Source organism: Phocoena sinus, chromosome 8 (genome assembly GCF_008692025.1).
Source record: "Phocoena sinus isolate mPhoSin1 chromosome 8, mPhoSin1.pri, whole genome shotgun sequence".
Lineage (NCBI taxonomy): Eukaryota > Metazoa > Chordata > Mammalia > Artiodactyla > Phocoenidae > Phocoena > Phocoena sinus.
Genome location: NC_045770.1, coordinates 18,858,190 through 18,881,741, shown reverse-complemented (window position 1 = coordinate 18,881,741; position 23,552 = coordinate 18,858,190). Strand labels below are relative to the sequence as shown.

The following is a 23,552-nucleotide window of genomic DNA, read 5'->3' as shown; positions in this document are numbered from 1 at the left end:
GTAAATGCAATGAAAAGCTTTGGGAAGGCAATTCATCCCACTTTTCCCAAAGAGAAAGCTTATTCAGAGACAAATAAATGCAAAATGTGCTGCCTGGTGTTGAGAATCATTTGAACCGTTGACTATTTTTAAAATGCCTCCCTGTTTGCACGCAGTGTTAGAAAACACTTAATAAGGACCCTGTGAACTGAGAGTCGCCGCTTGCTGGAGAGAAAACCTACCCTTTCATCGCCGTGTTTTTCTCCTGGAGCTAATGTTATGATCAATAAATTGCTGGTGTAATTTAGATAAATCAGGAGTTTAATTGCCGTTTGGAAAAGTCATTCTTTTTAAAATGTGGAAAAACAAAAGAGAACAGGGAATTTATAGGGTGTTGGGCCCAAGCTTTAAAAAAAGAAAAAGAAAGAAAAGTGAAAGGCTCTGTAGAAAAATTGTTGAAGCCCATATAGAATTTTTCAGAGTCTGTATCCTGAATAACAGTGTCGTGAAATTCTGACTACGGTTGTCTAGAAGGATGTTCGTTTCTTCCTCACATCCTCTGACTTTCTAATGAAACCCCACACCCGGAGGAAAGGGTGGTGCATTATAGAACAGAGGGCTCAAAGAGGCGTTGCCTTCAATTAGTACTGAAGCCCTGTTAATGAAAGCACTGCATAGCAGCTTACTACGTATTGGTGCGAAGAGCTGCCCGGCAGAAATCCCATTAGCTGGCTGTTGTCTGCTCACTCCTCACTTTGGTTGAATGCTTAGGTTTCTCATGAATTATAACACTAACCTCATATTTGGCCTGTCCATGTAAATATCTCATCAGATTTATTGTTCAGAGTGTCACAGTGCCCTGGTACAGTTTTGATCGCGGGCAAACCTCCATGGAGTATTGGGTCTATTATTGGTGACTGATGGGACCCTGGTGCCTGGTTTTCCTTTCTTCCAACAGGGTGATCATTGCTGCTTCTTAGGGAACTTTCCAAAAGAAGAGCCCTTAAAGTCTACTTTGTGCAACTTGATAAGAATTTATTAAGCACCTTTCATGTCCAGTAATTAAATACAGAGGATATAGTAGCCATGGTGCTTGCTGTTAAATGACTTCATTTGTTTATAAATCACACCTCTGAAACTATAAATGAACTAGATTCTTAATTCGGTTTAGTTTGAGTGGATCACAGAATTCTGAGTTAATTCTTGATTTTCAAGATTTTCCCCAATTCTAGGAGATCCCGGAAGAGAGCCCCAAGGCATTTGAAACCGAGGGCTCCTGGGGGTGGTCTGACTCTTAAATGTCAGCTCATTTCCTATTTCTCTTCCTTCTTGCTGCACTCATGAGGAAAGAAGGGGAACTTTTTCTTAAGCATATTTCCATATCAGCTTTATTGAGATACAATTGATATAACCTACAATCACCCATTGAAAATGTACAATTCAGTGGTTTTTGGTGTATTCACAGGGTTGTGGACCCCTCGCCACAGCCAATTTTAGAACAGTTTCATCATCCCCCAGAGAAGCCCGTACCCTTTAAGCAGTCACTCCCCAGTCCTCCTCCCCTCCCCCTCCCCAGCCCTAGGCCACCACTAATCTACTTTCTGTCTCTATACATCTGCCTATTCAGGACTTTTCATATAAATGACATCATATAATGTTTATCCTTATGTGTCTGGCTGCTTCCACTTAACAGTGTTTCCGGGGTCCATCCATGTTGTAGATGCATCCTCACTTCATTCCTGTTTATTGCCAAATGATGTTTCGTTGCCTAGATCTACCACATTTTGTCTATCCATTCAAAAATTGATGGCCATTTGAGTCGTTCCTGCTTTTTGGCTCTTATAAATAATTCTGCTATGAACACTGGTGTGTAACTTTTTGCATGGGCATATGTTTATAGTCCTCTTGGCTATTTGCCCAGGAGTGAAATTGCTGGATCCTATGGTACCTCTGTGTTTTACCTTTCCAGGAAGTGTTGGACTGTCCTTCCAAATCGCTGCACCATTTCACATTCCCACCAGCAATGTATGAGTGTTCTGATTTCCTGCATTCTCACCAACACTTGTTATTACCTGTCTCTTTGATTCCCTTTCTCATCTGGCTTCCTTCTGGAACATTCACAGCAGGGTAGCCTCCAGAAGCTAGCTCTTCCTTTGTAGGGGTGGTCAGTGTGCTGGGTACTGTCTGTTTGCCCCTCCAGATCCTTCTCTGCCCTGCTCTGTGCCCTGGGGGACTGACCTCTGTGGACTGCCCTCTTGGCTTCCCAGCTTTCTAACTGCCATTTGGGTTCAGCCAACGAGCTGAGAAGGAAGGAGGAAAGTGAACTGCGGCTTTATTCTCCCAGCTTCTGCTCTACCAAAGGCCTCACCTCCTGTTGAGTGGCGCTCTTCACAAAGCGACCCTCTCCCGTTTTGTTCATTGCTCCTCCCTCTGCCTCTTCAGGTCTGGCAGTGGTGATGGCTATCCTCTGCTGGTCTCCCTCCACCCTGCCCTCACGCTGTGAATAGTCCCTTTATTAAACTCTCCCCGGTTACCCCGTGTGAGTGGCACCTGTTTCCCGCTGGGACCCTGACTGGTACAGGTAGGGACGAGTTACTTCTCATCACCACTCTCCTGCCCGACTACTCTTTCTGTGTTGACGGAAGACTGCCGGCTACAGAGCTGTGTATGAATAGCAGCTGTTTGTGTCCTTACAGGCTTATATCAAACTTGGGGACTACCGGAAGGCACTGGTGGATTGTGACTGGGCTCTAAAGGTAAGAAGATTGTTTCCTCTTCCACATGATGGAGCTGGGCTTGCTGGGGCCAGATGTCTCAGTCCTGAAGTGAAGAGAGGGGAGCTGCCAGTGTATCATGGCAGGAAAGGGTGTAGGCTCTGCAGCCAGAGTCTCAGTTTCCTCATCTGTAAAATGGGAACAAGTAGAATTGTCGTGAGGGTTATGATAATGCACTCGGTGCCTTGCCCGTGGGAAGTACTCTGGAGAAACTGCTGTTAATACTGGTTTTTCAGGGTTTTATCACAACGGCTCACCCTTCACTGCTGTGTTATCAGGTGCTTTGCTCCACGTGGCAGTGGAGACGCCTCCTTCTCTTTCCAGAGCTGACCTCGGGGGCTTCTTTCCACAGTGTTGCCATTCTTCCTCATCAGTTCGGGCTTTTCCTCTCCGGTTCTGATAATTTGGAAATGTATCATAGCACCCCCTCCTTGTAGAAGAATAATCAGAAGAAAGAGTTCCTGTCGTTCAGCTTGGATACCAGTCAGGCCTCAGGCTGAGAGCCTAATACTGTGCGTGGTATTTCCTCTGAAACCTGACAGAATAGATAATCAAAGGTGGAGAGAAGGAAGGACTGTTGGTAGAAATATTAGAAGGGTTTTAAAAGAGAAATGTCATGATCACTTCATAGGAACATTATTTCAGATGACTAAATATTTAAATAACCCTTAATCCACATTCCCCCAAGTTACTCTGTCACAGGGGCTTAGCTAAATAACCAAAAACAGTGCTTCTCAGCCTTCCTTGCTGAAGTGCTAACAGAATAAACATGAGCCCCTGGAGGGTCTAGAAGCAGAGAGCATGAAATTTCTTTTTAGACACACGTTTTATCTTAAAAATCCCTGCAAATTTTGCATTGCATGCCATAAAATGTTATCTATTTGTCTTAATATAGCCATGTTATTTTAAATAATTTATAATCAAGTAAAGTTGAAGTGCCGGGAGAACGTGCCAGGTTTATCCTATGGCATAGCTTCCCCTGGTCCAGCACTGCCTACCCCAGCTGCATGAGCGTGGCCCCCAGACAAGAGCACATCGCAACAGCAGCACACTGGCCACACCTGCTTCCTTACATTTTGTTGAAAGGGTATGCAAGAAAACAGGGGAATTCGAAGCTCACCTTTACTAACAACGGTTTATAAAACACGAGCATCCCACCAAAATGGATATCTGGAGTGCCTGATTTCTTCACCCCCTAGAAGATACGGTGTGGGGGACACCTTGTCCCATTGCATCGTGACAGTCTTTGAGTGATGAGAGCTGCCCCAGACTGGCGCCATTAGGTTCTCCACAGCTCCGGTGGAGATCCATTAGCCTGCTTTGTCACCTTATATGATCATGACTTTTTTCTACTATCATCTGTAAGAGAAGAAAGAGGCAAGGGCGTTTTCCTCTGGTGTTTCAGCAACAACGGCAAAAGCTGCCATTCGCTGCACGCTGGCCGTGAGCTGTCTCATTGGAGCCTCACAGCCTTCTTTTCTGTTCTGGTCAATTCCACAGTTATCCTTATCTTTCTGACAAGGAAACAGAGCCTCAGAGATTAACTAAGCAAACTGTGCGGGATCACACAGCTAACGTTGGCCTAACTGTAGGCTGGTGCCCTGAATTGTTGACTATAAACAGCTTCTCCACAGAATCCAGGAAACCCCATCATCCCCGGGTGTGGCTTTCATTCCTTCTGTGGCAGAAACAAGATCTCCTCGTGGGGCTTCCAGGAGCATCTTTTCTGACCTGAAAAGGACCAAAGAGGTAGTCACAGCCTCGCGCTGATCCAGGACGACACACTGGCCCATTCCCAAATGTTCACTGAAACAGCATGTTATTAACGGTGAAACTGAGGCAAAGCAGGCCCAGCACAGCTGACATTAAAAAATGCTGACACCCAGCAGCCAGCCTTGTTAAACGTCCAGCGAGGCTCCCGTTGAAGACGATTGGGTAAACACTTGGAGGGATGGGAAAAAAATGTATAAGGAATTCTAAAGACTAACAATCATTGGCTCTACGTGGAAGCTGTGAATTAAAAGAAAACGTTTCACTCCTTTTAAATATTAGCAGTGAATGTCAGTGGCACTCCATTATTCGTAGTATTAGTACTTTCATGCCGGTTTAATATTTTTGACACTTGTGAATTGGCAGAGACAAGCCCATGTGATGACCAGCGAAGCTGGTTTTAGTTAGGATAAGAATCATTTCTTTCTCGGCAGAACTCTTCCTGCACCTTCCTCTGAAGGCGGGATTCCTTTTGAGGGGACCTGGGGTTCAACTGAGAGAATCCTGGTGAGGGCTGGTACCTCATCGAAGGAGAAAGGGCCTATTAGTGAGAAAATCCATTAGTGGCCCTTTGTGTTAGTGTCTGAGTAAATGTGGTCACGATGCACCCCTCGCGATGGCACAGTGGGACGTGGACGCGATCTGGGGCTCCTTTTCCCCTGTTGGAACCCTGCCGCCCTGCCGGTGAAGGTGCTGTGAACAGGTGGCTTCTGCGAGCTGCGGTGCCAGAGTTTCCGTTCCCTTTGACAGTTCCCTTCCTGCTTCCTCAGTTCCATCCTCTGTGAGTTCTCCAGGGTTCACTCCACAGCTCCCTGCCTTTCTTCCTCCTACAGTTTCTCCCTCAAAGCTCTCGTCTCCTCTGTCAACTGTCATTCTTGCAAATGGCTCTCACATCTGTATTTCAGCTGCCCCCCACCCCGCAGGTTTCCATGTGATTGTCTTTGCATCCTCTGAAACACAGTATGTCTTTGTTAGACTGTATGTCTTCAGAGTGGATTTCCTTCTACTCAACTGCTATAGCACTTTTCTGAGGGAGATCTGGTGTAATTTTTAAGCCTTTGGGTCCTGGAGTCAAATGGCTAGATTTTAATCCCAGCTCTTCCACTTAGTTATCTATGTGACCTTGAACCTCTCCAACCCCTAGCTTCCTCATATGTGAAATGGGGTTAATAATTATCTCTACTTCATGGAGTTGTTAAAGTTTACATGAGATAATTCATATGAGCCGTATGGTCAGGACTGAACAATAACGCACTAATATTACTGTCATTCACTTAGTAACGAATCAGGAAACGATATTCATGAAAACGCATCTATAAAGGCCTCTCCAAATATAACAATTATTGTTACCCCTTCTATTATTCTTTAGCTTTTCTTTAAATTTTCCTTTTTGCCCTGAAATGGGTTACTTTTGCTGTAACTGCAACAACAGCAGCTAGTCCTCTATTACCTGGTACCACAGTGTTTTACACACGTTCCCTCCTCACAATAGCCCAAGAGAGACACTATTATGATCTCCACTTTGCAGATGAGGAAAATGAGCCTCAGAAAAGCTGGGTGGCCTGGCCAGCGTGCCACTTCTGGTGAGAGGCAGACAGGGCTTCACCCAGGACTTTCTAGACGCCTGAGCTTGGACCCTTAACCTCTTTACATCTATACCCCTGGTGGCATCCAACCAGGCACAATGCCTGGCACATAAAAGGGATTCAATGAATCAACTGGATGCTTTAAATTATAGTCTATGTCTTTGTGCCACATCATCCCCTCTGGAGTTATAATAATTCGAAGCAGGCAGGTGCAGGGCCCCCTGTGCAAGCGGTATCGTTTCAGCCATAAGTTTCATAAGTTTTGAAGGGGGCATCCCTCCTGGTCGTAAGTGATAGGAACACAAGTTCTTAGTATATATGTCGTGGTTTATTTCAAGGAAGGAACATAAATATATAATAGTAACCTCAGCTGTTTACCCAGCGTAAATTTTCCTCCCTTTTAATAAACCAGTGGTTCTCAAACTTGGTTGCACATTTATATCGCCTGGAGAGTTTAAAACATTATTGATGCATCGGTCCTACCCGCTAGTATAATTTAATTGATGTGAGTTTCAGCTGGGCCATCAGGACTTTTACAGGCACCTGGGTGATTCTAATGTTCAGCCAAGGTCAAGAGCTCTTCCAAACTAAAGGTTTCTGGTTTGTTTCCTGGTTGTCTCATTAAATGGAAATGAAAACTGGCAAGTATCGTAATTAATTTAATAGAGAGCTTACTTGTGCATCCAGGCTCCTTGCAGGCATCAATTAGTTTGGTTACAGATGCACAGAAAAGTCTGAATTGTCAACTCTGGTGGCTGTCCTGAGAATCAAAGCACTGCCCTATCCCTATTAGCTGGGCAGTTGGGGGAGGGGCTGATAACGTCAAATCTTCCGGAACATCTGATCAGTGATTCTCTGTTATGCAGTGTGATGAAAAATGCACAAAAGCGTATTTCCACATGGGAAAAGCCCACCTGGCCCTAAAGAACTACAGTGTGGTAAGTGCTAGAGGAACCTTAAGTGGCATGTTTGATCTCGGAGCAGTGCTTCAGATTGTCTCAGAGAAGAACCACATTCCTCCAAGTTGATGAGATATTAATCCACTTCTTAGTATTTTCCAGGGTAAATCTTAAGATCTTAGAGCTGGGAAGCATGTTAGGTGTCATCTGATAATAGCCCCACCTGCTGTAGGAATCTCTTCTGCAGTATCTTCTACCAGTGTCCGTCCAGTCCCGGGATGAGCATCTCTGGAAAGAAAAGACATAAGCAAAAAGATGAAAAAACAAAACTCACTTGTAATCTCATCTCCTGAAAGTGACCATGCAGAGAGATATACACACTAAGATATTGGATATTGTTAATAGCAGCTTTATTGAGATATAGTTCACGTATCAAACAATTCCCCTATGGAAAGTATACAATTCAGTGGTTTTTAGTGTATTCACAGAGTTGCACAACCGTCACCACAATCAACTTTAGAACATTTTTGTCACTTCGTCAAAAACACCTACACCCATTAGCAGTCACTGCCCTCCCCTCCACCCCGCCCTCAACCCTAGACAACTACTGATCTACTTCTGTCTCTATACATTCGCCTATTCTAGACCATTCATATAAATAGAATTATACAATATGTGGTCTTTAGTGACTGGCTTCATTCACTTAGCACAGTGTTTGCAAGTTTCATCCATGTTGTAGTATGTACGGTACTTCTTTTTTTTTCTATTGCTGAACAACATTCTATTGTATGGATATACCACATGTTATTTATCCATTTGTCAGTTGATGAACATTCAGGTTGTTTCCACTTTTGGTTATTATGAACATCCATGTACAAGTTTTTGTGTGGACACATGTTTACAGTCCACTTGGCTATACACCTAGGAGTGGAACTCCTGAGTCGTGATAACTCTATGTTTAACCTTTGGAAGAACTTCCATCTTGTTTTCCAAAGTGGCTGCTCCATTTGACATTCCTGCAGTAGTGTATGGTTCCAGTTTCTCCACATCGTGAACAATACTGGTTATTTATTTTTCTTTTCTATTATACCCATCCTGATGAGTATGAAGTGGTATTTCATAATTTTGACTTGCATTTCTCTGATGGCTAATAATGTTGAGCATCTTTTCATGTGCTAATTGGCCATTTGTGTATCTTCTTAGGAGAAATGTCTCTTCAGATCCTTTGTCCATTTGTTTATTAGGTTATTTGTCTTTTTATATTGAGTATAAATATATTCAATATAATATAAATTGAATATTTATATAAATATTCAATATAAAGTAATATAAATATTATATAGTGTAATATAATATTCAATATAAATTCTGGATACAAGTCCCTTATCAAATAAATGATTTGAAAATATTTTCTCCCATTCTCTGCCATTCTCTGTGTTGTCTTTTCACATCATAGCACAAAAGTTTTTAATTTTGATGGAGTCTAAATTACCTGTTTTTTTCTTTGGTCGCTTATGCTTTTGATATCAAATCTAAGAAACCATTGCCTAATCCAAGATTCAAGAGTTTTATGGCTTTAGCTCTTTCATTTAGATCTCTGATCCACTTTGAGTTAATTTTTGTATATAGTGTGAGGAAGGGATCCAGCTTCATTCTTTTGCATGTGGAGATCCAGTTGTCCCGGCACCATTTGTTGAGAAGACTGTCTTGTCTCCAATTGAATGATTTTGGCACCCTTGTCAAAGATCAATTGATCATAAATGCATAGGTTTATTTCTGGACTCTCAATTTTATTCCATTTGTTTATGTCTACTCTTATACCTATGCCACATTGTCTTGATTCTTACAGCTTGTAGTAAATTTTGAAATTGGGAAGTGTGAGTCTTCTAACTTTGTTCTGCTTTTTCAAGATTGTTTTAGCTATTCTGGGTTACTGGAATTACCATACAGATTTCAGGATCTGCTTTGTCAATTTCTGCAAAGAAGCCAGGTGGAATTTTTTTTAATTGAAGTATAGTCGATTTACAATGTTGTGTTAGTTTCAGGTGTACAGCTAAGTGATTCAGTTATACATATATATATATATATATATATATATACCTATTTTTTCAGATTCTTTTCCCTTATAGGTTGTTACAAAATATTGAATAGTTCCCTGTGCTATACAGTAGGTCCTTGTTGGTTATCCATTTTATATATAGTAGTGAGTATATGTTAATCCCAAACTCCTAATGTATCCCTTCTTCCCCCTTTCCCCTTTGGTAACCATAAGTTTGTTTTCTGTGTCTTTGGATCTATTTCTGTTTTGCATATAAGTTCATTTGTATCATTTTTTTTAGATTTTACGTATAAGCAATATCATATGATATTTGTCTTTCTCTGTCTGGCTTACTTCACTTAGTATGATAATCTCTAGGTCCATCCATGTTGCTGCAAATGGAATTATTTCATTCTTTTTTATGGCTGAGTAATATAAATAATAAATGCTGGAGAGGGTGTGGAGAAAAAAGGAACCGTCCTACACTGTTGGATGTAAATTGGACAACAGTATGGAGGCTCCTTAAAAAAACTAAAAATAGAGCTACCATATGCTCCAGCAATCCCTCCCCTAGGTATATATCCAGAGAAAACTCTAATTCAAAAAGATACATGCACCCCATTGTTCATTGCAGCACTATTTACCATAGCCAACACATGGAAGCAACCTAAATGTCCATTGACAGATGAATGGATAAAGAAGATGTGGTACATTTATACAATGGAATATTACTCAGCCAGATGGAATTTTGATGGAGATTGCATTGAACCTGTAGATCAACCTGGGGATTATTGCCATCTTAACAATATTAAGGCTTCCAGTCCATGAACGTGAGATATCTTTCCATTTACAAGATATATTATTTTTAAAAAGAAATTGCCCCCGTTGTACATTTTAAAAAATTATTCTTTGTTGGATTTTAATTCTAAAAGTAATACAGACTTATTGTAATAAGGTGAAATAACAGAGAAGTAAAAAGGAAAATCTTAATCTCCCCCCTCCACCAAGTTCCATTTACTTATTCATTCATTCAGTTAATTAATTCACCCAGCACATATTTAATGCATGCTTCTATGTTCCAAGCACTGTCCTAGGCAACAGGAATACAGTAGCAAACAAGACAAAATCCTTGACTTAAGGGAACTCACATTCTTGTGGTAGGGGCGACTTGTCCCAAGATAGAAGCCAAATAAGTAGATGTGTAGTATGTTAGGTAGCAGTAAGTGTTACTGAGAAAACTAAATCAGGAAGTGGTGAAGGTGAGATTGGTTTTACAGAGAGTGGTCAGGGAGGGCTTCTCTGGAGGAAGGGAAGGAGTGAAGTGAGCAAGCCATGTGGATATATTATACAGTGGAAGAGTGGTCCAGATGGAGGGCTAGCTAGAATGGAGTGAGCAAGGAGGGGAGTGAGAGGAGATGAGGTGAGCAGGTTGGGGGGGATACGTGGGGGACTGATCCCCTAGGGCCCTACAGGTTTTTGGAAGGACCTTGGCTTTTATTTTGAGTGAGCTGGGAGCCATCAGAGGGTTTTGAGTAAAGGAGAGAAATGATCTGACTCGTGTTTTAAAGGATCACTCTGCTGTATTGAGAATATATCTTGACATGTAAGAAGAGAGAACCAGTCAGAAGGCTATTGCAACAAATTATCCAAGTGAGAGATGATGATGGCTTGGACCACGTTGGTGATGATGAAGGTGGTGAGAAGTCCTGGAGTTCTGCTTATATACTGACAGTGAAGCCAACAAGAATTGCTGACAGATTAGAGCTAGGGTTAAAAAGAAGTTGGATACAGGGTTACTCTCTTAGACCTTTTGGGCTGCTATAACATAATACCATAGATCGGGTGGTTTATACAACAAAGGTTTATTTCTCCCAGTTCTGGAGGCTAGGAAATCCAAGATCAGGATGCCAGCAAATTCAGTGTCTGGTGAGGACCTGCTTCCTAGTTCATAGACAGCCAGCAGGGGTGAGGGAGCTCTCTGGGGTCTCTTTAATAGGGCACTAATCAACTCATGAGGGCGCTACCCTCATGACTTGGTCACCTCCCAAAGGCCCCACCTCCAGATACATCACATTGGGGGTCAGCTTTCAACCTCTGAATTTTGGGGGGATGCAAACATTCAGTCTGTTACAGTCACCATGTTTGACATCCTGCAACACTATTCTCTGTCTTAATGTGATGCTTTTTCTTCAGTTCATTTCTTAATCCTAATCTTCTAGATGAGCCTTGAGCTTTTAAGACATCTCAGAATGTTTCTTTGTTTTTCGTTTTTTGTTTTTTGGGGTTTTTTTTCTGAGCCTTTTCTTTCAGTGACTGGTCGCACTGATAGCCCTGAGGACTGTACAGCCCTAAACCCATCATCATGCCCCATTAACAAGAATCTTTCTTTTCCAGAAACTTTCTATCTGACAGTGTCCTCAGCGAGCCTCTCACGCTCAAGTGTTCTAGTTGACTCTTCCACGGCCAGTGAACAGACCCCTTACCAGCTCTTTGCAGCCTGTACGTTTAAATAGGCAGTTCTCGCTTCCTGTTCCCAAGTCTCTGTCAACAGTGTTTCTAGCTTCATTTATTTCCTTATTCCCCGTGAGCACATCTGACAGGTAGCCTCCTGTTCTTTCTCAGTGCAAATATCATATCTGAAATTTGCATTTACCTTATGATTATTCTTATCCCAACCAGACATGAGCCACGAGAATTTAGGACTGGATATTTTCCATCACAGGCTGTATCTGACAACACTATTTTTTAAAATAAAATTTGAAATAGTACCTGTTGCCCCACAGAACCAAAGAAGCCTAAACAAAATGTCAAACGCATGCTGCGTTCCCCACACCCGCCTCCGACGCAGGTAGCGGGGGAGGCTGGGAGGAGATGATGATACCCTGTGCCTTTCTTATAATCACCGTTCGCCCTTAACCACTCTTCAAGACCTTGTTTCTTTCTTCCAGTCTAGAGAGTGTTATCAGAAGATCTTAGAAATAAACCCCCAGCTGCAGACACAGGTGAAAGGTGAGACTTCCTGCCGATGTCCTTGTTCAAATTGCACCTCCCCTCTGTGCCCCGGTCCTGGGGTGTCCTCCATGCCTTCTCTGCACTTGGCCGCAAGCACAGCCACGCCCAGCCCTTCACAATCACATCCTCTCATAACAGCCCAGCCTTGCTCCTCTTCCTCTGTTCTTGGCCTTCCTCCTTTTCTCCACCATCCTCCCTCCAAGCCTTCTAGACAAGGAACAGTGTTGTCCTTGAATAATTCCCAAGACGTTTTAAGATTCCTGGTAGAAACTGTACACGCCTCCTAAAATTCTCCTTGCTGAAGATGAGTCTGAATTATTTTAATGCTTTCTGCCTTTCAGCCTCCCATCCTTAAAAACAGGTTGCTCCATGTGTGGACATGTTGATTGTTAGGGTTTTGTTGTGTTTTCCTTCTTGTTTTGCTAGACTACCTGAATCAGGTAGATCTTCGGGAGAAAGCAGACCTTCAAGAGAAGGAAGCCCAGGAAGCACTGGATTCAGGCACGAATACAGCCGTGACGACCAAGAATCTTCTGGAGATTCTTTCCAAGCCTGATCAGATCCCCTTGTTCTATGCAGGGGGGATTGAAATCCTGACTGACATGATGAAGGATTGTAAGCCAGCGATGTGTGTGATCTCATGAATATTGTCACTATAAGGGGACAGAGTTTAGAGGTCTGTCCTCATGAGGCAAAGAATCCGTTCCTCCCTTCCTTCCACCAATATTGATTGAAGGTCTACTATAATGTAGGTGCTAGAGAGGGTGCTTAAGAAACGTAACCCATCCCAGCTCCATCCCCTCCTCAGAGCATGCTGACACATGACACACAGGCTGTAAACACTACACAATATGACACAAAACACACAGACGGCATGCACTCCATATATACTCACAACACACACACACACACACACACACAGCATGTGCTCACTATCATGTATACTTACATCACATACATCACACACACACACACACACACCCCACGCGTGTGGGACAAATATACCACATATGCTTATATCACATACAAGCACACCACACACATTCACCCCTCACGGGTGTTCCCCACGTGCTGCACATACCCACACACCCTTTGCATACCCCACACAGACCCCGTATACACCCCCAACACCCTGCACCAGCCCCACAGATTTCCCCCCAACCGTAGAAGAATGGAAGACAGAGTTTTGCAGGATAAACTGTAACGTTCATCCCAGTTACACTTAATGGCGGCTTAGGATGTGGAAATAGTTTCAGAGCAAACATCAGCTGTCCTCCTGCTAACGAGAGCCACAGTGCTCTGTTTTAGTAGTTTCTGTAATTACTGATCCCAGGGCTGAAACCAGTGTTGTTACTCAGTGACAGAATGATGTTTGTACAAACGGATGGAGTCTGATTTCCTCTAGTGTACTGTGGAGGGTGCTCAAACATCCCTGCAGTAGTTTCTTGGAGATTATAGGTTCCTCTCTAGAGCCTGGAAACAGCTTTGAAATAAACATTTATTAAGAACAGATGGATATGCCAGTTCTTCTAGGAGGTTAAGCGGCTCCTGGAGACTCTCTAGAGATTACAGAATGATGAGTTGTCAGATCACTCTTGGGGCCCCCCGTGCTCAGCTCTCCTCTGAACAGGGCATCCCTCTCACGGTGGCACCAAGTGGCTGATGACAGCCTTAGGTTTCAGAATTGGAGGTATTTGTTTCTGCCCAAACTGTGGATTTAGTGATCTAGACATTCCATATTGGGTTTCTATTATCATCTGGCTCTGTGACAGTTAGACATCAGCCAGACAGTTCAGGAGTCTGACGACACGGTTTTCTCTGAACTTGTTTCAGGCACGGAGCGAACTTTATTCAGAACACACAATGGATTCAGTATCATCAGTGAGAATGAGGTCATAAGAAGGTAGGGATGTTTGTAAAGACAGCCTGGCATCAAAGCAAGGAAAGACAACCAGTTCTCATGAAATCAGACACTCATCACACAGGCAGCGTGATCACTGGATGGTACTACCTTCAGTCAATACTGGGTTAGGAAAACTTCCCAGGGTTCCTCCAAGCACTTCAGAGTCAGAGAAATGGCCACTCTTGCTGGTTTCCCACCAGTTTTTGCAAGATTGCTCTTGGTTCTTGTCCTCTTTTGGACTTTGCTGATCATAACAGGAAATGAGATCAGCTGGTTCCTGGCTGATCTCATCTATCGTTGTATCTGAAGAAAGACCCCTATGGCAGGAGGTAGTTTTGCTAAATTTATTTTGTATTTCAGTTGTTCTGGTGCAGTTCCCATGGCTTAGGACACTGGTGTGGGTTGGAGTCACCGGCACACGTTTGTATGTGTGATGAGGCTCACGAACCCTAAGTGGTCTGCTGGCCCACCACAGTTCGTTGGTCCTGCTGCAGCCAACGCCCTGGCCCCCGGCTCACCACCCTCCCTCTGTGCAGACCCAGCTTCCTCGGCTGCATCCTTGTCCTGGAGCTCTCAGTTGAGGTCCTAGCAGTCCCTTTTGGTCCTGGTGACCTGCGGCTCTGAATTAAGAAGTGACTTTCTTAAACCCATATTTGAGGAGTCTGGAGGTGAAATAAAACCAATTGAAAGGAAGATCAAGACTGATTTGCAGTTTTAATATTGCTCTACCTTGCCCATCGTAGGTGCTTTTCCACAGCAGGAAAAGATGCAGTGGAAGAGACAGTATGCATGTCTGTTCTCAGGCTCTGGCAAGCGGTGTGCAGTGAGAATGGTAAGCCAGGGAATAACCATCGATCATCGTTAATGCGCTGGTAATGGGAGGGCTACGGGGCGGGGGTGTGGGCGGGCAGGATTGTTCCTCTAGGAAAGGCCCTGGAGATGGCGGTCTAGACACTTCCCTGGAAAAGCATATGGATCAGAAGCGAGCCCTGCGCTGCAGTCGTGTCTCCGGCAACCTCGCAGCCGCCTCCGCAGTGGGCAAGGTCACGGTCAGCATCACGCGTGGTCTCATCACCTGGGCACTTGCCCTGGCTCTTCGCAGACTAGTGATTTCAGCTCGTGCACTGGCGGCGAGGAAGGCAGAGTTTTTCCTTTTCTGTCTGCTGAAGAATAGTGCTCCCTTTTTGCTGACCACAGTACTGGTTTCGGCGTCATGAGATTTACAACCATCCCTGCCGGCCTCTTGTGACACTGATTGATTAATGCATAATATTGGGACAGTAACATGCTATGGGGAGTTATTTACTGTAACTCTTCCTTTTTTGCATATTAGCCTCTTCCGGGGTTCACTGAGTTTTTGTACAGTCTTATCACTTTAGTGACCTCAATAAAAATTTTAGGTATTTCCCTCATTTTTTAAAACAATTGTATTTTTTTTTTAATGAGGGGAAAATGTTTGACTTTGGACACGAAACAGTGAAAATGGGAAGAGTGATAGCTGTGTATGCCATGCACAGGCTTCTGTGGGGAGCTGTCGAGAGAGCTTGTAAATGCAGCTTGTAAACGATTAAATGCTGAATGTGAGGTAATATGATTTTTTTCCTGATTTAGTAGGGTGGAGGGATCATGTTAAATTCTAGAATTCTTAAGTTCTAGAGAATCAGGGGGACTCTTCCCTGCAGGGAATTACATTCAGACTAATAATCCTAATCAGGGTGCCCTGCTACTTGTAGAACACTGCACCGGCTCCGAGCAGTGTTTTTGCAAATCACCCTGCCCAAGGGTTAGGGAGGCAGGCTTGGTGACCGGGCATTTCCTCAGTATGAACTGGACATGCTTCCCTCCATGCAGCCCAACTTCCTCACCCTGCAGCCCACTTTGGTTTCTGTGAACCTTGGGGTCACATCTTTCTTTAGTATCTGGAAAAATACTGTCGGACACAGCCTGTGACGTACATGCTGTATCTCAGATCAATGAAATCTTGGTATATCCAATTCAATAAATACAGAGCAGTTTTTAAAAAGGACAAAGGAATGCTTAAAAGTAAAGACGTGGAAATATGTCTGTGATATAGTGCTGACTGAGAGAGAAAAGCCAGTTTCAGGGTAGGATATATCATATTTTAACATTGTTCATAAGAAGGGTGAATACCAGCCACCTTACGGAAAGGGCTTACCTGGAGGGGATACGGACGAGAGAAGAGGACTTTCATTTTCAGCTGTATACACGTTGTGTTATTTGAATTGTTTGCACTGAGCTACTTTTCATTTTTATGTAAACTAAACAAACTCTGCCTTTCATAGCTTAGCCTCATACCCCAGCCTGTACCTCCGCCTGCTCTCAAATTCACGTACCTCGTTAGAAAATGCACCCGGCAAAAGCAGGGTGCGGGCAAATCTGATGCCACCACCCTGGAAATAGCTCATGGTCTAGGAAGGGGAGCATTCTTTATTAATTAATGTTCTCATGTGATCGTTCTAGTTTTCTAGAAAAAACTCAAATAGTTGCTCTGGCCATTATATGAAAATCGATGGTCTAAAGCTCTTCCACCATTTAGCTGATTTCTTTTCCTTTCCTCACATTTCTGAACACCGTACGCCGAGAGGCCTCCGGCCAGAATAGTGATAATAGCTGATGTATGTGTGCCAGCCCCTGTTCTCCGCACCATCATGTATTAACTCACTTGATCCTCACCACAACTCTGTTATGTTGGTCGCCTTCCTCGTCCCACTGATAAGGAGCACAGGGGTTGATGACCCGGCTAAGGTCATTTCTTGGTCATTCAGACCCCGCAGTCTGGTCCTAGAATCCGTGCTCTTACCCTTCATTATCCTGCCTCTCAAATGCATGGGGAAGAGCTGGGTTTCCCGTTGAGATGTGGGGAGACAGGACTGGTGTGACTGCTGTCACGGTCTGCGCTAGACGGACGTGCCCTGTGTTTTGCAGAGGAGAACCAGCGCCTACTTGTGCTGCGCCCCGACACGGGCCAGCTGCTGCCCTCCCTCTTGGCCTCCAGGGTCCCGAACATCCGGCAGCAGACCCTGGCCCTGCTGCTGCAGCTCGCCCAGACGGAGAATGGACGGAGCCTGATCATGGGCCACCTTGACCTGACCGGGTAAGGCTCTGCGCTGTGGGTGGGAGCTTCCCGGCAGCATCTCAGGCCTTACCTGCCACATTAACACCTGCCTGGCTCCTGTCTCACATCTCTGATGTGAGAGGTGCCAGCCTACCAGATTAAGGTTCAGAAACAGAAAGAGGCTTTGAGAAGAACACTCCCTCATGAGGACCTTCAGGACACTCCTGTCTGAACTTGGTACCATGGACAGTGTCACTTCTCCTGAGCCTGTTTCCATCTCACAGACATTGCAGACCTTGTAAATATGGCAGCACTTCCAAAACCAGCAATTGGGAACCCAACTGTAAAATAGGCTATTTGTTTCTGCCCTTTTAGCCTCAGTCCTGGCTCTACCCTGTTCCTGTCCTTACTCTTCTTCACTTATTCCTGTTTTAGGTAATACTATCCGATTTTGCATATCCTTAAACCCTTTCTGGAGCAAGGTAGGGTATAAGTAAATAAAACACATTTCAAATACTGTTACATGTAGGTCTTTCCAAGGCTTAAGGTGATAGGAATGGAATGCTCCTCTTTCCTAAGTAAACTTTTTTTAAAAATGGCTGAAGCACAGTGAGTCTGCCCAGTGCTTTTCCTTCGAAAGATTATTCGTTCGAATGTGTGAAATTGCCACTTTTTATGTCACAATAGGCTGCATGTGGTGCAACCGAAAAGAAATAGTAGCAATGATTTACCTTTGCTTTATAAATGCTGCCTATGTAACCTAAAAACAGAAGTCGGCTTCCGATTCTGTTCACTACCATGTCATGGGGAGGGAGGCAAGATAAGTGTCATTACCCCATTTCCCAGGTGGGGCAGGAGAAAGTGCAGCTAGTGACCCGGGGCATCTCAGCCAGCTGTCTCCCAGGCCTTGGAGCCTCTCTCCTACTCTCTGTTCCCCAAAAGGAAAGCAATCAAATATGAAGCTGTGTCAGACCTTCTTGGACCACAGCGAGACCTCTGGGGCTGGTCCCGTGTCAGTGAGGAAGTCCATGTGCGCTGAGGACAGGATAAGCCTTGGCTGTGACTCTCCCCTTCTCAGCCCAGCTCAGCAGCCCCATGGCTCACAGGAAAGGCCTTGGCAGCCCCCGAAGCTCAACCTACACAGGCAAACGAATCGTTAGCAGAGTTAAATCCTCAAAAGCACATTTCACATTTCAAATGACTCTTCAGTCATTTCCTCAATACCTTCATCATATGTTTTTTCATTTGGTTTTGGTCTCTTTGAGTAAATGTAGCTATAGTTATCATAAGCTTTCTCCCCAGCTATCTTTGAATCGCTTGAGTTTCATTTGAACTTCTCCAGTGTCTTGGCATTTGTGATCATCTTGTGTAGTCCTGCCTACTTTCCTTAGACAGTCAAAGAAACCTCAGTTTGTTACCTGTGTGCCCACCCTTCTCGTTAATGTCCATCTCCAGTTAAACCGGAAAGAGATGGAACATGTTCTCTGAAATGAAATGAGATAGTCTGAAACAGGACAGGGCTGCACACAGGTTCCATGACCCTCACATTCCTCCCCAAATGAGAAAGTGAAGGGACAAATGTGCATGGACAGGAGCCGAGTGAGGGCCAGTATCCCTTTGTGAAAAGCTCTGGGGTTTTAGATTCAAGCAGTCAGGAGCCCACGTCCTCTGCTTGTCTCTTTCTACTTGTGTGACCCAGGAAAGCTGCTAAGCCTTGAAGTGCCTGGTATCTCATCCGTATCACAGACTTATGGTGAAGCTTCAGAGACATGATACCCGTATGCTAGGTAAAATTTTTTCTGCTGCATTTGACAGATTACTTGGCCAAGAGAACTGGTCTTGTTTTTCTCATGTAACAAAAAGACTAAAGATGGTAACAGCTGGTTTGGTAGTTTAATGATGGCAGGGTCACGGTCTCTGTCCTTCTCTTGACCTTTCCCTCATGGTCACACAAGGCTGCTGCAACTCCAAGCATCACATCCCTCTTTAAGACAGGTTAGCACCAACTGGGTCTGTCCCTTTTATTACTGCTTTTGTTTCTCTTTGGTCAGAATTGTGTCACATGCCACCCTGGGGGGGAAGATGGTTCCAGCTTCTGTGGTAGAGGCAGGCAGGATTAGAACGCAACCCTCCCGCATCCCAGTGTTTGACGTGTCTGAAGACATTGATGTTTTCCAGGTCAAGCATCCTGGTTTCCTCAACCGTTCCTCAGGTGGTTCGACTTCCAGACCCCTCCCAGAACAAGCTGCTAAATAAACCCAGTACCATAAATGTGGGTGACTGGAGGCCGTACTCCTGAATCTAAGAGCCCAGTTTGATGGGCTCTTTTCTGTCTTTATCTCCTGTTATAGCCTGATGGCATCTGGTCCTAATGATATCATTCTTCCTGGCCCTACTCCCACTCCCTGCTCTTCCTTCTCGGCTCCCTTTGCAAGCCTCCTTTATGCTGTCATGTTTCCACGTCAGGGACCGCAAGATCCTACCCTTGGCCCTCTTCTTGTCCATGGACCTAATTATCATGTCTAAGTCTCTCTCAAATGTTACAAGGAAACGTCCTTCTGCAACTGGGCACCTTCATCACAATGTCACAAGTATCATAAACTTAGTGTTTCAAAAGCGGTTCTTCAAACCAGAGCCTCTAGCTGAATTTTCTGTCTTCATAGATAGCATTTCCATCCACCCTGTTGCCTAGGCCAGAATCCTGAGAGCTCCCTGGTTGGCTCCTGCCCACATCCCTGAGAAAATGGTACTTGTCAGTCCTATCTCCTCCGCATCTCCTGGATTCATTTCCTCTGGCTCTCCTGCACCGTCTCCCATCATTACTTCTAGGTCATTGTGAGGCCTCTTTCTTCTCAACTGTCTGTCTTACTGTGCCCCGTCTCAGCTCAGTCCAGAGACTGAGAGGGGTTCAAGAGCCTTCAGCCCTCCCCATACACCCCCACCAAGCAAGTCGTCCACTGCCCACACTCGGGACACAGGCTAACAGGAGAAAGTACACACATTCCAGAAGGCCCCCCGTGACCCAGGCTGGCTCTGCCCAGCTCCCCAGCCTCGCAGCTCTCTGTCCTCCCCGCTCCCTAAGCACTAGCTGTGAGGAACCGCTAGCAGTCCCCAAGTGTGCCTCTGCAATGTATGCCTCATCGTCTTTGAGACGGCTGTGTGCTCTGCCTCAGATGCTCTGCTCCCGTCCCCACGTGCCTGACGCTGGCCTACAAGCTCCTTGGAGCTGGGGCCTTGTCTTGTTTCATCCCTGTGGCTCCAGAACCTACCACATCACCTAGCACATAATGCCAGTAAGTGTTGTTGACTGAACGGACAAAGGGGCAAGTAGCCAATGCTGCACTTTCAATGATGCGGAAATGTCATCCTCATCTCCATCCTCCCACAGCTCTTGCCAGGGGGACTCTGTGCCCACTTGACATGTGTCTGTTTCTGACCTATCATCTGACACCCATCCCTGTACGAGACAGGAGCTCAGTACTGTGTCCCAGCGCTGAGCACGACACTCAGCACGCTGTGGGTGCTTGGTGTGGGTTTGCTGGATGGACAAATGCCTTCTTCTCTCATTGTCCTCGCGCCGGTCAGTCTGTTAAGGCAGCCTGAGACTGCATTAGCTTTTCGGCAGCTGCACCGGACTGTTTGCTCATATACCAGGTTTGCCACTGGCTAAAAATTTGTACGTTTTTTTCACATGAGTCGGGTATAAACCAGGTCTCCCAATTCTGTTACTTAAACAGAATTTCCAGCTCTAAGTGAAAGACTTTGAGTTTAACTCTCTGAAATTTCATCTGATAGATTCAGCAACCTGTCAAAATCTTGTTAAATCTTGATTCCATCCCCCACTTCATTAGGGGGCCTTCCCACTTAGTCATCAGCAGATTAGTAAGGGTGCCATTTAGATGTCATTTGTGTGATTCAACTTGGCCAAGCCAGAGTCCCAGGGCAGAGGCACCAGAGATTCTTTCCAAGTCAGCATCTGATAATCAGTGAACTTTGGTTAAAATTGTTAATTCCCCTGGGCCCTCACGTTAAGTGGTAGAGCCATTCCCACGGGAGAGTGCCTCATTGGGGTGGGCAGGGGCTGGGCTTCCTGGTGGGCATGGTAAGGCCCTTTCAGCTTATTTCAGTCAGGTGCTGACTCCTTCCTGGCCTCCATGCGAAGCCTCCTTGTTGGGGATGCTGTCAGCTGGAGGTCAGCCCACCCTGAGGGTGTTATGGATTTTTGCAGGTTGTTGGAAGCCCTCGTGTCGTTTCTTGATTTCTCAGATAAGCAGGCCAACTCAGCCATGGGACTGCTCACAGACTTGGCTCTGGAAGAAAGGTAATTTTTGTTTCCAGAAATTGACATTTCTTCTTCAACCTTTGTTGAACTGTCTGATCTTCTAAAACGTGAGGCACACGGGAGGCTAGACCAACTGAGCATCACAAGATTCACTGCGTAGGACAGCTGATGTCTTCAGGGGCCGTGGTCAGCCACTCCTGTTCCAGTCCCTCTAGGTGCAGGGGGCGACCCGGCCGTCAATGAGCTTGGAAGCCGTAACATACTTAGAACGGTAACTCCCCCAGCAAGCAAGTCTGCCATGCGGTGAGGCTTCTTCCCCTAATCAGTGCCTAATAGGAACTGCCTGGCAGACATGTGCTGATTAAATGAGAGAGAAAGAGAGGGAGAGAGGGAAAGAGGGAGAGAGGGAGGGGGAGGGAGGAGAAACACAGTAACAAAGTAGAGCCCTCCCGGGCCGCCAGTGGCAGTATGGGTAACCATCCCCCGTGCTTTTTTAATTTTTTTCTTTGTTTAGCTGCTGCTGGGGAAGACAGTAAAGGTCTTAGATTTTCATAACTTTTCAGTTTTTTAAAAACTGCATCTTGTTTTGTTTTTAATTTCCTCATCAACTTTAGGGCGTCTTACTTAAGAACCGTCATACAACGAGAGAGAGCTGTTTGTGCTGGCAGCCGGCCATCAGCATGGGCTGGGAGGGTGTACTCGCCTCTCTAGCTGGTGGAGGTGTGTGTGCCTCGGGGCCCTCCTCACGGCTGTGACACGTAAACATGCTTACACCGTGTCTCCTGTTTGCACGGCGCACAGCGTGTAGACTCAAAGCAAGGGGAGGGCAGGGGTGGCGCTAAGTCAGTTCGGCAGAAACCTAGGGATTCCAGCAGCTTCTGCATGAGAGAGCCACCCTCTGAGATCTGTTGTTTAACGTCAAAGGCAAGTCTCCAGGCTGAGAAAAAGTAAAGCCACATTACCTGCCCAGTGACGACCTTTTTTGGTTCCGAATGAATCATCCATGCAGGGGCAAATCACACGGGCCCAGGGTTGGACGGTCTGCTCCATCACCCAAGATGCTGTATTTATGTTTCAGTTTGCACGGGGTAGAAATAAATCATGGCTGATGTTCTCTCGACAGATTCCAAGTCTGGTTCCAGGCCAGCCTTCCAGATGTTCTCCTGGCACTGACGGGTGTGCTGGTGAGTAAGCCCTCATTTTATCACCTGTGACAGACCCTTTTGGGAGCATGAGTGGGGCTGTTTCAACACAGTTTACACCCCAGAACTCCTGTTGCCTCTCAGGTTGATTAATCATTTATTCACAGCTGGAATTTATACAAGTCTTGGTTGTTGAAACAGCTGCAGTGGGGGCAGCTGGAGATGGCATACGGGCAGAGCTGGTTACAGGGGAGGAAAGCCTGCCTGGGGGCTGCAGTAGACGAAGGTGGAGAGTTTGTTGGTCTCCATCAGTCTTCTTCTGAGCCAAGTCCCGTCATAAGTACCACGTGCAACCCTGTCCCCTGAATGGCAGTCATCTCGGTCAGGAGGGCAGGTGTGGTGGTTGGAGCTGATGAGGGAGAAAATTGCCAGGCTGGGAGTCCTCCAGGAGACCGTGCTGTGACTAGACCTGTCCCCAGTGAGCCATAGAAGTGTCAGGGGACCTTAGAGGGCATACTGACACGCCAGTTTTTCACAGATGTGGAAATGGAAAGTCTGAGAAGGGACAGGACTTGTCCCAGTGCCCCCAGCTAGTTGATGGAGCGACTGGGATTAAGCCTCAGGCCTCCCTATTCCAGGCCAAGGTGATTTGGGGTCTCCCGCTCTGTGTGCCTCCTTCCTTTCTGCCAGCATGACCCCACCGATGTCCCCATGTGGCATAACGCTATCTGGTTCCCAGACATTTTGGTGAGTGAGGGATGCCCCTAGAGATTATTCTGGCATCATTTGTCTGCTCTCTGCAGATTCGCTTTCTCTTCATCCCCTTTTAGAGGAGAGATCCCAAGGTCACCAACACCTCAGCTCTCTGCCAGTGTATTGCCATTATGGGAAACCTCAGCGCTGAGGCTGCCACCCGAAGACAGATGTCTGCCTCTGAAGAATTCAGGGATGCCTGCTTGGGCCTCATGGTATTTCAGCTTTTCTAGTCAAAGTTGATCTTTTACCTGCTTTGAGGGCATTGGCTTCTTCTTCATTATCTGGCTTTTCCAGAAATTCTGTTTGAGGGTGCTGGGGCCAGTGGCTTACCCCTT

At 45.4% G+C, this 23,552-nt stretch overlaps 1 protein-coding gene across 1 annotated transcript in view; it reads left to right on the top strand.

The window, feature by feature from the left end:
- Window positions 1-23,552, top strand: part of TTC12 (tetratricopeptide repeat domain 12) — a 48,433-nt gene that overhangs the window by 12,094 nt on the left and 12,787 nt on the right. The window contains 10 exon segments of the mRNA XM_032641032.1: window positions 2,676-2,735; window positions 6,976-7,047; window positions 11,995-12,055; window positions 12,485-12,673; window positions 13,892-13,961; window positions 14,705-14,793; window positions 16,908-17,076; window positions 21,266-21,358; window positions 22,443-22,503; window positions 23,292-23,429. Coding sequence (XP_032496923.1) covers window positions 2,676-2,735; window positions 6,976-7,047; window positions 11,995-12,055; window positions 12,485-12,673; window positions 13,892-13,961; window positions 14,705-14,793; window positions 16,908-17,076; window positions 21,266-21,358; window positions 22,443-22,503; window positions 23,292-23,429 — 1,002 coding nt within the window.